Source organism: Podarcis muralis, chromosome 8 (assembly GCF_964188315.1).
Source record: "Podarcis muralis chromosome 8, rPodMur119.hap1.1, whole genome shotgun sequence".
Taxonomy (NCBI): Eukaryota; Metazoa; Chordata; class Lepidosauria; order Squamata; family Lacertidae; genus Podarcis; species Podarcis muralis.
In genome coordinates this window covers 24864350-24879027 of record NC_135662.1, presented here as the reverse complement: position 1 = coordinate 24879027, position 14678 = coordinate 24864350, and the positions used below count along the sequence as shown (strand labels likewise).

Genomic DNA, 14678 nt, shown 5'->3' with positions numbered 1-14678 from the left:
GTGTTGGATTCTAACTGACGAGAAAGCTCAGTAGTGTTTGGCTGGGACACTGTCCAAAACCCAATCACCTACTCTACTGCAGCAAAAGTTTGGAAAGGGCCAGCCTTTGAAACACAAAACCATCATTTTGCTTGTATTGATGTTAAACAGATAAAATTGACTGAGAAATAACACACAAGGAAATACAGTTACAAGTGAGCAAAGTAGTAACACCCAGGTCTGTGCAAGGATAAAGCTGGCCAATAGTTAATTTAATTATTTATTTTTTACCCTCAGTTTTTCAGAAAAACAGAAAAAGGCTCCCAGAGCAGCTCAAAAATACCAGTTCCTAGTAGCTCCAGCTACCATGGGCCAATGGTTTGGGATGGAGTTATAATTCCACTCCTGGAAGACCACAGGTTCCCCATTTTATGACACTGGTTCTCCACCATCTCAGGAAAGAGTTATCCCCAGCCCCAGTACCTGATATCTAGTTTGGCTGGCCATTCCAGGTCCTCTAAATCTGTCTGCAGAGCATATAAAGTAGCATGGAGCTGTTGGTCCTTCCCCTAAAAATTCTGTATCTGCTATTGCTAGTACCATCAAGCACAGTGCAAATCAATTCTCACAATCCCAAACCATTTCTTGTCAGCCCGACAGCAAAGGAGCACTTCAGGAACATAGAAAGCTGCCTTATTATACTGAGTTATATCACTAGTCCATCTAGTCCAATATTGTCTACACTGACTGGCAGCAGCCCATGATTTCTATCTACATAGAGATTTTTTTCTTATATTTCCCAAATATCCAACACTGTGATGGGAAAGCTAGCATTTTAAAAAAAATAATAATACAGCAAGCATGTTAGAACATTTAACATTTGTGTTTTAACATCTCCAGATTTTATTAGGTGTTCTTTATACAGTCATCTGGTCTGTTTAAAGACTGAGCAATAATATAAAAGGAAATACAGCTACAAATGATTGAAGTAATAAAATCCTGAAACTAAATAGTATCTCATAATTCATTTTACACAGCATATATTAGGTTTCATTACATCAGTACATGACTTAGTAGTAAATTCTCCTGGGGGCTATAAACCTTTAAGAAGCTGTCATCTTGAAATTATATATATTTAAAAAATAACAATTGAAGAAGTGCTTTATTGATCTATGGTACAACTCCATCTAGTGCCAGGGTGAAGAATTCTTCTAAGCTATTTTATTGTTTCCATTCCAAAACATGGCATTTCTTATTCTTACTAAACCTTAGAATGGTGGATTAGTCACAAGGCTAGTAAGCCAACACATTCAGTATTTCGTCTTTCTGCTTATCTGAACTGATGCACATTTTGGTGCCTGCTCAAAAAACAACAACACAACAGCAAAATTCTCACACTTACTTTCCTGACATGGGAATCTAACTGAACATACAAATCTGTGACTGCATATTGAGTATTCAGCTAAACAGCTTCGATGCAGTTTCAGATGTGTTTTAGTTAACAGTATTTCTAGAAACATGGGAAGCTGCTTTAGTGTCAAACCACTGACCCATCCAGCTTAGCATTTTTTACATTGACAGGTAGAGGCTGTCCAGGGTTTCAGGCAGAGAATTCCCCAGCCCTAACTGGAAATGCCAGGGATTGAGCCTGGACCTTTCTATATTCAAAGAACTGGCTCTACTGCTGACCTACAGCCCCTTCCCTATTATTAATTGTTGCTAGGACACTTTTGTTATTATTCATTTCTGTACTGCACACTCATGAAATCTATCTCGAAAAGACACAATGCTTGAGCTCTGCACAGATTTAGGTGCTTGAATTCAGATCTACTCTCACTAGTCAGTTTTAGGGAGAGGGGCCAACTCAAGTCTTCTTTCTCCCACAACTTACTTCCTAGCAATTTGTCAAAAAGGAGTTTGGGTGGAAGGGCAAGGGAGAGAACATTCCTTACCTTTACAGACCCTGTTTTTATGCAGTTGGCACTGATATGGGTTCAAGCACACAGATGTACTGACGTCAAATCTACTTTACCATCAAAGATCAATCACCACCAGTCAAGAGTTCAATATTTCAATTAGACAAGGGATGTGGGTGGTGCTGTGGTCTAAACCACTGAGCCTCTTGGGCTTGCTGATCAGAAGGTTGGCAGTTCAAATCTGCACAATGGAGTGAGCTCCTGTTGCTCTGTCCCAGCTCCTGCCTACCTAGCAGTTTGAAAGTACACCAGTGCAAGTAGATAAATAGGTACCACTGTGGCGGGAAGGTAAACGGCATTTCCGCACGCTCTGGCACTTGTCACAGTCCTCCCTGCACTAGTAATGGTTTAGTCATGCTGGCCACATGACCCAGAAAGCTGTGGACAAACACCGGCTCCCTCAGCTTGAAAGTGAGATGAGCACCGCAACCCAATACTGTAGTCACCTTTGAGTGGACTTAACCGTCCAGGGGTCCTTTACCTTTTAAATTAGGTATGTAGGTAGTTATGTATGAGCAGTGGTTCTGGGGAACACTTAAAAAGGAGAGGCAAATTACAGATCATTTTCCCACACAACCAAGGCAAACTCTTTCCATTCAGTCTATGGAAAGAGTTTTTAGTTTTATTAGGGTAGAAAGGACTAGCATTTGATAGGACTAAAACTGCAAGTGATAATGGCAGATCAGGGTGTAAAAACTATGCTATCAATGAGTTTTAGAGAATACTACATGTGCACACATGTGCATGCAGGATTATAAAACATTTCTTTGGTGGGAGGGGGGAAGGAAACAAATCCTTTACATTTCTTGACCGCACCTATTTTTCTCCTCCAGTTGTTATTGGGATTGCTATCAGCCCAAGTCAGTATGGCCACTAGTCAGGGATTATGGGAATTTGATTTAAACAACATCTGGATGGCACCAGGCTGGCTACACCTGTGCTAAAATAACCCCTGCCAAGAGAGAGAAAACTGGTGGCGAAGCAGAGGGAAGGGAGCTCAGGTCCTGTTTTCAGACTGGTCAGGCATTGAGAGACTAAGATTGAGAGTCTGGTCAGGCATTGAGAGACTAAGATGCTGGACTAGATGAGTCATTGAGCTGACCCAGCAGACTCTCCTTATTCTGAAAGGGTTGAGACCCCTTTTTCTTCCCAACCATTCTTTGCTCTAGATCTCTTTATACACTTTGTCTGAATTTGCCTCACCCAAAGTAAAGTGCTGCTACCTTTGAATTCAGTTTCGGCCAGTGTCTTTCAAGGAAGAATTAAATAAACCCACAAATTATCTTCTGCAAGTTTTATTCAATTGCTCCCATTATGCCTCACCAGATTAAGACAATGGGGTATATGGTGCTGCACTTAGTAAGATTTCCCTTAAGGGGCCTTTCTGGTGGGCAAATCTTCCATTTTACAGCAATTTTGTAATTCAACAGAATTCTGTCCTCTTCATTTAGAAGTTTTCTCTTTCTGTGCTGAGGACAGAAAAATAGTTCACTACAGAAAGGAACTGGAATTGGGGAAGCCCTTGAACTGCCTGCTGCTGGTAGGGGACAAACTTTACCTTGGAATTGCAAATTCAGATGCTCCTGTTTCTAAGGCATAAAATTGGAGCATTCGGTGAATCAGAATTAGTTTCTTCTAACTCTTGAAACATTTTGCTACAGTTACTCTGTAACTGCTATGTTGATGAGTTACTCTGTATTCTTAAGTATGTTTCAAAACATAGCCAGATTATGTGTACTTCAAGTCTTGGAAAATGGTATGCCTTTTAAAAGAGAATCTGGGTAGATTAATTTTGTATTCAGCACACGGAGGCATGTAGAGCTTATGAAAGTAATCAACAGATGGGGAACTGGAGATGTCGACCACAGCCAGCTTGCACCACAGAGCACATTTGTGCATAATCAAGAAGCAAGGAGAGCCTCATTAGTCGCTTGTACCTCTGCTTTGCCAGCTTTTGCTGTAGCATCTGAAGGGAGGACTCAGTTCACTTGCTCTTTGACAGATCTATGAGCCCTAGGGGCCACCTGCAGCTCAGCGATCACAAACCTCATACTTCTTTATTTCACACTAGCAATCTGATTCTCCAAAGGATAAAAGTGCTTTCCTGTAGTTTATAGAAAAAGGAGTTATATTATACAACATAGTTTATGAACTATTGCACATGGACGTGTGTGTGTACAGTGCTTTTTTTCTAAAAAAAATGTTTAGGGGTACTCTCATTTTCCTTCTCATATTGAAATACTGCTCCTCAATGAGGCCAAACTTAAATTCACAAAATGTTTAGGGGTATGCATACTCCTGTGTCCCCCCAGAAAAAAGCACTGTGTGTGTATATATATAAAATATGAATGAGAGAACAAATCAGTATTATTTATTTTCTGCCCATCACCAGAAGGTCCTAGGGCAGGTTACAGCAATATAAAACACCGCATTAAAACAGTTTAAAACACATTACAATCACAACTAAAGTTTTATATACAGTGGTACCTCGCAAGACGAATGCCTCGCAAGACAAAAAACTCGCTAGACGAAAGGGTTTTTTGTTTTTTGAGCTGCTTCACAAGACGATTTTCCCTATGGGCTTGCTTCACAAGATGGAAACGTCTTGCAAGTTTGTTTCCTTTTTCTTAACACCATTAATACAGTTGCGACTTGACTTCGAGGAGCAACTCATAGAACGCGGTGTGGTAGCCTTTTTTGAGGTTTTTAAAGACTTTGGTGATTTTTGAAGCTTTTCCAAAACTTTCCCGACACCGTGCTTCGCAAGACGAAAAAAATCGCAAGACGACAAAACTCGCAGAACGAATTAATTTCGTCTTGCGAGGCACCACTGTACATATCAAGTAAAGAAGCCACAACACAAGGGCTACATCCAGTGCCAGATTTACGTATAAGCTAAACAAGCTATAGCTTAGGGCCCCACTCTCTTGGCCCCCCCCCCAAAAAAAAATTAAAGGAAAAAACACTGGATGTACATTTCCAAAATATAAGTTAAAAAAATAAAATAAAACCTACATACAGCAACAGTGTTTTGTGTTGGCTCCTATGATGTAAGTAATGGGCCCCACCTGCTAGTCTGCTCCCTAAAATATCACTGTTTTGTTCATATAAATTAGGTAAAGGTAAAGGTACCCCCGACCATTAGGTCCAGTCGCGGACGACTCTGGGGTTGTGGCGCTCATCTCACTCTATAGGCCGAGGGAGCCGGTGTTTGTCTGCAGACAGCTTCTGGGTCATGTGGCCAGCATGACTAAGCCGCTTCTGGCGAACCAGAGCAGCGCACGGAAACGCCGTTTACCTTCCCGCCGGAGTGGTACCTATTTATCTACTTGCAATTACCATATAACGTATATCAACACAAAAAACAATGGCAATTTGTTGTTGACAAAAAACAGCTGGACATATAAAGGGCCCCATTACCTTCAGTAGCCTAGGGCCTCATCAAACCTAAATCCGGCCCTGACTACATCTGTAGCAGGTGGTATACGTGCCTCCATATGTAGAGTATAAAAGCAACTTTTACTCCAGAAGTGTGCTCAGGACTGTATACTTTAGTAATTCAGCATGGCTAAAGTATACTAGGTATGCCTTAGTAATTCAGCAAATAAATCCAAGTGACTAATTCAGGTTAAATGAGGCAATTGCTTTTATTTAAAGATTGGCAAGAAACACAAATTCCAAAAGCATCTATTAATGCAGCGTTTCATTTGTTTGGGTAGACACGATAGGGATTACGTAATCCCTATCTAGTGTTGCTGCTGCTGAATACTTAAGTGTGTCTGCATTCCCACCTCTAGAGACAAGAGGCGATGATGGCTATATAGTCATTCTGCAGATGGGCATCCCTTTTAAGAAATGAATCAGAAGAACAGAAACAAACAGCAAAGGTTGTTGCTTATCTACCCATCCAGCTGCAGGAAACATCTGTATTATGACAAAAAGAATTACTCAAACAGCTGGAATGAAGATCACAGATCACCATGTTAGTATGCAATGAAGCTGAAAAGACTTGAACCAATTCCTTGCAATTTAGGAGAAAGGATTCCAAGTAGATTTGGTAATGTTTATTTTAGGTGGATGAATATTAAGTGAGGAAAGATTTACATGAGATTTCTCCCCACCCAGATTTTCTCAGTAGACCCCTACCTGAACAAAATAATTTAAAACTTAAAAGAAAACATTTTTCTGAAGTGCATTGCAGCAGCAGCTATTTCTTTTCCCACTCTTCTCTTTCAAGTCTTTCACGGATGACTTCTTTCAGATATGGCTCAAGATAATGTTTGTCCTAAAAAAAAAGAAAAAAAAGAAAAAAGAAAAAAAAAGAAAGAAAGTTAAGGATATTGGACATTTCATACCGGCATCTTTTTGTAAGAGCAGTAACATAGATTATCTGATACTTCACCACCATTTTAGGAACAGAGCAGGCAGACCTAAATTTAAAATGCTTAATCCATAATTCACCAACTGGTCTTTCCTGCTACATTATTACTTGAAGAGTCATTTCCCTAAATTTGTGTGATTAGTATATGCATCTGCCCTACGAAACATCTTATCAGTTACCAAAACTGTCATACAGAATCAGCCTAACTTTTGAGTCTTGCGTTTAAACATGTTTACAATTAAGCCCTGAAATAAGTCAAGTGCCTGTTAAGAAAATTTTCACCTTTGAGGGTGCTACTGACTCTAACAAATTTATCATAGCACAAATTTCCATTGACTAGAAGACTAGTTCATGAAGGCTTATGCCATAATGCTTGTTAGTCTTTAACTTGCTACTGGATTTGTGTTTGCTGCAGCTAGATTTGCAAATAACACTGATACACCTCTAGACATCTTTCACTCAAGACAGTGGTACCTCTGGTTACGTACTTAATTCGTTCCGGAGGTCCGTTCTTAACCTGAAACTGTTCTTAACCTGAAGCACCACTTTAGCCAATGGGGCCTCCCGCTGCTGTGCAATTTCTGTTCTCATCCTGAAGCAAAGTTCTTAACCAGAGGTATTATTTCTGGGTTACCATAGTCTGTAACCTGAAGCGTATGTAACCTGAAGCGTATGTAACCTTAGGTACCACTGTATTGTACAGTGGTACCTCGGGTTACAGACGCTTCAGGTTACAGACTCCGCTAACCCAGAAATAGTACCTCGGGTTAAGAACTTTGCTTCAGGATGAGAACAGAAAACGGCAGTGGCGCTCAGGCAGTGGGAGGCCCCATTAGCTAAAGTGGTACCTCAGGTTAAGAACAGTTTCAGTTTAAGAACGGACCTCCAGAACGAATTAAGTTATTAACCCGAGGTACCACTGTACTAGTTGTTAGCCAGCAATGATCTCAATTTCACTGTCTTCTCCTCTGTAAAAGCATGCCCAAGCTGCAGGTCAAGCTGTTGGTGGCTAGGCTGTGTGACGTTAAAGGTTTTGGTTACCCTGCAACTTTGCCCCATATGCCTTTTTTTTTTTTAACTTTTTCTTATATAAGTAATGGGTGGCATCACTGGTATGGGATGAAAAACTGTCTGAGGCAAGCACTGCCCTTTACCCCTGGTGATCCCAGTGCTTGGTGTGAAAAGATTTTGTCCCTTAACAACTGTGATCTATATTACAACTATCTTACTTTGTTTTACAGATTCCTATGGGGCAGATTATGACAAAGCTTGACTTTCTCTACACAACACTGCCCTTGGATTCTATATTTTGATCATGCTCAACTATGGCAGAACAGAGAACCATTAAAAAAATATATATATGGAGATAGAATTATAACCCCCCTTCTGCAAGACTCAAGGTAGATAGTAGTACTAAGTCACGTATAAAGTACATGAAGATTTATGCACTATTAAGTTTCATAAAATTAGGTTTTACTGCGCCAAACCTGACAAACAGCAGATTAATAAGGAGACAAATATATCCTCCCAAAGCAAGACGTGATCAGCAGGGAAGACTTGATTTCTATAGATAATTTGTCCCAACCACATTATGTTCGAAGATGAATTCGGTTATCACAATCACATGCAAGTTTCTGGCTGTGATCTAGATCTGTTGGTTCTTTTGGCAAACTGCTCACAGAGCCCATTTCCACTCATGTGCTGTGAGTGAAAAGTGTGAGTGTTCCCTTATCTCCTCCTCCAAGCCATGTTTTTGCTGAAGGTTAACAGAGTAGGTTTTCTGCAAGTTGTATTCCCCTCAAAGTTCTGAATTGAGCCACGAACATTCCATCCACCCAGAAGCTAATCTACAGCCTTAGATTAGCATCACAAGAGTTAACCAATACTCAACTCAATTCATCAAAGTAATAAACAATATTATGAACAGACATACTTAGTTTAGTCATACTTAAGTCAGTCATGCTTTAATACAACGGAAATCAATGGGACTTAAGCCATGATAAATAACTTATTTGATTCCAATGGGACTAAATCATGACTAAGTTTGGATAAATCCAGTATCTTATGTTGTCTGACAAGGAAACAATGATGTGGGATGAAAAATTTCCCACTACTACACTTTTTCTGTGGAAAGTTTTCCATTTCTAAAAAATGCATCATTTCATAGTTGGTTACAATGAATGGCTATACCAGCAAAATTGGGCAGTTTCAAATTATAATTAGCCCTTTCATGCATTTATTCTCAGGAAGTGTGCATGTATAATTCTCTCTCTCACACACACCTACTTATAAACCGAAGTGTTAATTAAAATCCAACTATACTTATTGAATATGCTAAGCTACATCCTAATTGAGTCTTTAGGGCACTGGAAGATTTGATACAAAGATTTCCAGAAAACTCCTATTAATGGGAGAACATAATATTTATGCTGAACATAATATTTATGTTAGCTTACAACCAGCCTTCCCTAGAAAACTGGGTTGACTCTTATTATATGGGTATGCAACCATACCTCTTCATATTTTATCCACTGTTCTTTTGGAAGTATTTGTTGCCTCATGGACAAGTCCAACGCTCTCTTGATACGAAATAATCTCTCATTACGTACATCTTCAGGAAGTCTCTTTATCGCTTCTTTCACATCTTCGTTTTCATACACTGTATCATCTCGCATAAGTCCTATAGCAGAAAGATGTTTCTCATGTTAACACAAATGACAGCTGAACATCAGTAGAGATTTTTTTTTTTAAAAAACAACAACAACTCTCTTCACTAGCTCTAGAAATTAATTTTTAGCAGCTTATGAGCTCCAAGTGCCTGGAAACATGTATTTTAGATGAATGTCCATAACTCACAGAACATCCCACTGATAAAGCTGCAGACTCCAAAGCAGTAAATATACACCCAAGTCAGGCCACTAACCAAGAAATGATAGCTCAACCTGCTCCAGACCATCCTGAAGCCATACATAGGCTATTGCAGGCAAGAATATTGCTGGCAGTAGCATGTGCCCTTGCTGCACTTTCAGCGGCACCCCACCCCCTGCCAGAAGTGCTTTGCCAGTCATCAATAGTTTTATTACTCATGCTAGTTACAAATTAGGTAGCTGATACTTGAAACCCAATGAAATTAACTTTCATAGATTTTAGGCAACCCTGTATCAGGTATAAATAATAATTTTTATCATCATGTGTTATAAGTTGCCCAGAGTGGCTGGGGAAACCCAGCCAGATGGGCGGGGTATAAATAATAAAATTGTTGTTGTTGTTGTTGTTGTTGTTGTTGTTAGATCAAAATCCAGTTTACAGAGAAGGCAATCAGTTCACAGGGAGGGGATAACTAAAGATGTTAAGGTCTTGGGTAGTACTAAGCAATGACTTTTGCTACTGTTTACTTGTGCTCCTCTTCTTCTTTGGGGATACTGACAATTATAGTAGGTAGCAAGCAGGACAAACTTTGCTACCAAGTTAGGTTTAGGCCAGGCTACTGTAGGGCTTGGAAGCAAGCAGCCTTGTTCCTGTAACAGCTAACAAATTTTGCCATAAGGAAATAAGAAGCTAAAGTTCCACCCACATAAACTGGAATATTTGGCACTTTTTATCATAGTCATATGACAACATCTGGTTGGTCAACTGACAAACCTAAACCACCCACACCTGTATTAGATTTTGATATATATTTTACTATTGTTCGTGATCGAAAACAGGGACAGCCAACTTCTGTATTCTCAAAGGCCACTGGTTTACCCAGATTTATTTAAAACTGTCCCATTTCTTTTCTGCAAAAAACCCCATGTGGATAATAAAAATTAACACACTCAGTCACAACACCAAGAAGAAGAATCCAAAGAAAGATACTAGCAGAAAGTGGACAAAATGCAAGATAATTCTCCCCCCACAACAAACAGACTCTTCTTAGTCAGGTTCCAAACCAAACAACTTCAACAGTAAAGGGCTTCCAACACCTACCAATTTTGTTGAATCCAGCTGCACTGTAATACCATTTGCGAATACTATCAAGGAGACGACCGCTGGCTGCAGCTGGAAGTATTAATGATCACCGTTAGTTCAAGAGTATAACTGGTAGAGGCATTTATTCAGACACAAAGAATCTACAGTATTTTAGTTTGCTTTTATAAACATGCAACATTTTTAATAAACAGAAAGTAGGAACAACAGTTTGGATGCTGTGCACTTGTCAACGGGATGTAAAAACACAATGCTACTCAAAATATCCATAAAACAGCTATGCAACAGCAGATGAGATGAACGTTTGCTCAGCTATCAGCCCCACCACCTGCACCCACCATCTACTGTGCATTAGCATCTATGCAACAATAAACAAATCATGAAGTAAAACCTAGCCTCAATTGCAAGCAGTGTCACTTCATAGCTTTTCTCAAAACAATAAGCATTTTAACATGATTAGTGCCTTCAAGAATTACTACCCCTTTGATCAGGGGTCAGCAACCTTTTTCAGCCGTGGGCTGATCTACCGTCCCTCAGACCATGTGGTGGGCCGGACTATATTTTTAAAAAAATATATGAACAAATTCCTATGCCCCACAAATAACCCAGAGATGCATTTTAAATAAAAGGACACATTCTACTCATGTAAAAACACCAGGCAGGCCCCACAAATAACCCAGAGATGCATTTTAAAGAAAATGACACATTCTACTCATGTAAAAACACGCTGATTCCCAGACCGTCCGTGGGCCGGATTGAGAAGGCGATTGGACCGCATCTGGCCCACGGGCCTTAGGCTGCCTTTGATAGTTGACAGTATATGGCTAGATTCATAATTAACATTGTAGTACGTGCAGTGCAAGCAGTGTTCGAAACTCCCATTGTTCTAGGTGCATTTTGCGGCAGGGAATTTCATTAGTGTGAGCAGTTTCTGAGCTCTGAGTGCAGTACTGCACCTAAGATTTCAGATTAAAACTGCAGAGTGGAAGGAAAGGAGAACCTTTTTCTGCCTCCCCACTTCCATCTACTCTCTGAAGACTGGAGAAGAGATGCTCTTAAGAATATTAGGGGGGTGGGCAGGGGAAGGACTAGACTATGTGAAAAATGAACATAATATTTTAGCTGCAGTTCATTCATTTTCAGTTTTGTATTATTGTTATTTTAAAAAGTGTGCCTAGACACTTCATTGCGGCGCCCGTAACCTAGGTTCATAGAATCATAGAGTTGGAATAGACCACAAGGGCCATCGAGTCCAACCCCCTGCCAAGCAGGAAACATTTAGGAGCTATTTAGCTCCTAGCTTTCTAACACTGACTGCAAGCTGGGGAGGAGACACATTCAGAAGGCTGCATTTGGTGTTGCAATTCACAAGCTAAAGGAGACTGACAGGTGTGCTACTTGCTGCTGTCCTAGAGGGCCATTTGCCACCTGTTTGTTTCAAGAGACAAGGGTGGCCAAAATGAAACTCCCAAATGAGCTTTTCATTCATCTACTCTTTGCTTCGTGCATACCCTTTGATTACTTAGAATGAGGGTCCTCGTGGGATAATTACAAATTGCTACTGGTGCACAGAACGAAGCCTGACTATAAACAACTAAATCAAGCTTTTCGGGCAGCAAGAAGATTCGCCTACTAACCTTTTGCTGGTTATGTGGATAGCAAGAAGGGGGGAGGGTGATGAGGCGGACCTCAAAGCAGCACGTGAATAAGGGTCCCACAAGAATAACACCCTTCGCTTCGGAAACTCTTAATATTGCCTGCGTTGAACGCGACGTGGCTTACTTCTGAGTATGCCCTTAAAGGATTACACCATGGGTAGGCAAACTAAGGCCCAGGGGCTGGATCCAGCCCAATCACCTTCTAAATCCGGCCCATGGATGGTCTGGGAATCAGCGTGTTTTTACATGAGTAGAATGCGTCCTTTTATTTAAAATGCATTTCTGGGTTATTTGTGGGGCCTGCCTGGTGTTTTTACACGAGTAGAATGTGTGATTTTATTTAAAATGCATCTCTGGGTTATTTGTGGGGCATAGGAATTCATTCATTTTTTTCTTCAAAATATAGTCCGCCCCCCCACAAGGTCTGAGGGACAGTGGACCGGCCCCCTGCTGAAAAAGTTTGGTGACCCCTGATTACACTATGGAAAAACCCACAACCGCTTGGCACGCCAAGAGTTAAATGAAGGCGCCCCGTGTCCTCTCCGTCCCCACCAGGCAATCATAACCTCCCGTGTACTGCCACACAAGCGCTGGCGGCCCCCCTCGACCATTTTCTTTCACCGGGAAGCTTCCCGCCCGCCTCCCTCCCCGCTGCAGCCCCTTCACCACCGACTCTTCCCCTCTCCTCACTCACCCGGTGCCCTCGCCGCCATCTTGACGACCTCTGAGGAAACGCGCACGCGCGCCGGCGTTCGGGAAAAGCCCACATCCCCCCTTTCAGATCACGTGCTCGCAACCCGCCTACCAACCCACCGCGCTCCCTGTTCTGTCACGTGGGTTGCGCGCGCCTGTGCGTCCCTACTCGGCGGCTGGACCATAGACTCTTGAAAAAAAGAAGCGTGCGATGTGATTTTCTGTTGCGTGGAGCGTGCGCTTCCTGGTTCGTTCTGACGTTCAGAAAACGTGAGAGGCTCCGTGGACCCCATGGAAACAAGCGTCGCAACGGGAGAGTATCAGCCGTGGGGGAGCTTCTCAGGGCGGCCGCCTGCCTCACACCTGGCAAGGGCAGGTGCAGATGTAGGTGGAAAGGAGCAATGGGAGTCTGAAGGTGATGGCGGAGGAAGGAAAGAAACTTAGGGGTCGATTTGATTCTGGCTATAGTTCGACCGCATGCACAGCTTCTTTGGAAGCAGCGTATAGTATTTGGCCAACTCTGCATATCACCTTCCAAATACTGCGCCGCAAACGACTGGTTGGAGCCCTGCCTACAAAGAGAACCACCGAGTTCCCCATAAAGAGTTTCCGATAGGGCTTTGTTTTCTTAGCTGTAGTTACTATGCAGCTATGTTTTTACCAAACAAAAAAACCCAAATAAGAATCAAGCTACACTGAGAAAAATGATAATAAAGTGTAGCATTTTAAAAATCAAGAAATCCAATAGCTTACTATTTCCCTATGCTGTTAAATAAAATTGGAGGAACTCCAGTAAATGATGAGGGTGGGGTGAGATTGCAGTGCCATTAATGCACTCCTAACACCAGGGGTTGAATGCTTGAAATAAGGAGTGGTGTGCTACATACCCAAAAATGTTCCTAGAATAAGCACCCAGTAAGAAGACCCATAACAAAAGCTGATGCTGGTAAAAAATTAACAATTATAGTAGGTAAAAATTAATGAAGGAAATGAGCACACTGAAAAAGCCATTCATCTGTGTCTTATCCATTGCCTTTATTCATCGCTAATATAAAAGTAAGGCCTTTGATTGGTAAATTCTCCTGTTGCATTCCAGAAGACTATTAATTCCATACCTGAATATTAACTCCCTTCCTTTTTTGGAGCTAACTTTCACAACCATATTAATAGTTATTAACTGGAACTGCTGAACCTTGTTAGGTTCAACTTACATTTCCCAACCCACTTGTAAAATGCAATGTCTCTCACCACCTTACAGTTCTCAAAAAATATAAACATAGGAAATAGCTCAATGTGTTTCATGTGTACCCTTGGCATCATCGAGAAAAGTGTGGAAACAAGACTTATTTTCTGAGTTGGACCGCCACTCCTTTAAATGAATATTGCCAAGTACAGAACTGACTAGCATGGCAAGGAACAGAAATTATGTACTGGTCCTTAGAATGTGCTATGCAACCAGTTTTGTGGTTATACAGCAGTACTACTGGCACACAAAAGACACAAAGCCCTGAAATAAGATTTGTAAAATAGCTGATAAATAGAAAGCCTGGCCAATTGCCATGGCATGACCTATAATTAAGATGGCCATAGTTACTGATATTAACTACAGATTTGGGGCCATAGTAATACTAATACTGACCCATTAGCATTAGTCTGCCAAAAATCAAAAAGCCTCTTAACAAAATGTAGTGAGGGTTCCAGTTACTCCTTTTTATCCCCCTTGATTTCTATGGGCAGCTCTCACTTCTATTACTGGGAACATTTAAAAATATATTCTCAGTGTGAACTGGGACATGGCCTATCCAGACAATGAGGTGGCTTTCTACTTTTTAAATTAAGTTTTTATTTCTCTGGCCCCCTTTTGCAGCCACTCCTTTCCATTCCCCACTGATCTGGTTTTCATGTGGTGGTTTTTTTTTTTTTTTGGCTGTCAACATTTTGTGAGCAGCTCATATTGGACTGGATAGCTCAGTTGGTTAGTGTGACGCTGATACTGCCAAGGTTGCAGTATGGGACAGCTGC

The 14678-nt window shown here is 41.1% G+C and overlaps 1 protein-coding gene across 1 annotated transcript; it reads right to left on the bottom strand.

The window, feature by feature from the left end:
• Positions 1 to 5583: 5583 nt before the first annotated feature.
• UQCRB (ubiquinol-cytochrome c reductase binding protein) lies at positions 5584 to 12748 on the bottom strand. The gene is made up of 4 exons (XM_028736452.2): positions 12658 to 12748; positions 10306 to 10377; positions 8850 to 9016; positions 5584 to 6240 (listed from the first exon to the last, which is right to left on the bottom strand). Exons 1-4 carry the CDS (start codon positions 12674 to 12676, stop codon positions 6163 to 6165), a joined length of 336 nt encoding a protein of 111 aa, XP_028592285.1. The 5' UTR covers positions 12677 to 12748; the 3' UTR covers positions 5584 to 6162.
• Positions 12749 to 14678: the final 1930 nt, after the last annotated feature.

What these genes read in the sequence shown, in the direction of transcription:
- UQCRB (XM_028736452.2), bottom strand. An exon ending in AGCTGGATTCAACAAAATTG is followed by an intron (nt 9,017 to 10,305) that starts GTAGGTGTTGGA and finishes TTTCTGCTATAG; the next exon opens with GACTTATGCGAGATGATACA. An exon ending in AGTGGATAAAATATGAAGAG is followed by an intron (nt 6,241 to 8,849) that starts GTATGGTTGCAT and finishes CTTTTTTTTTAG; the next exon opens with GACAAACATTATCTTGAGCC.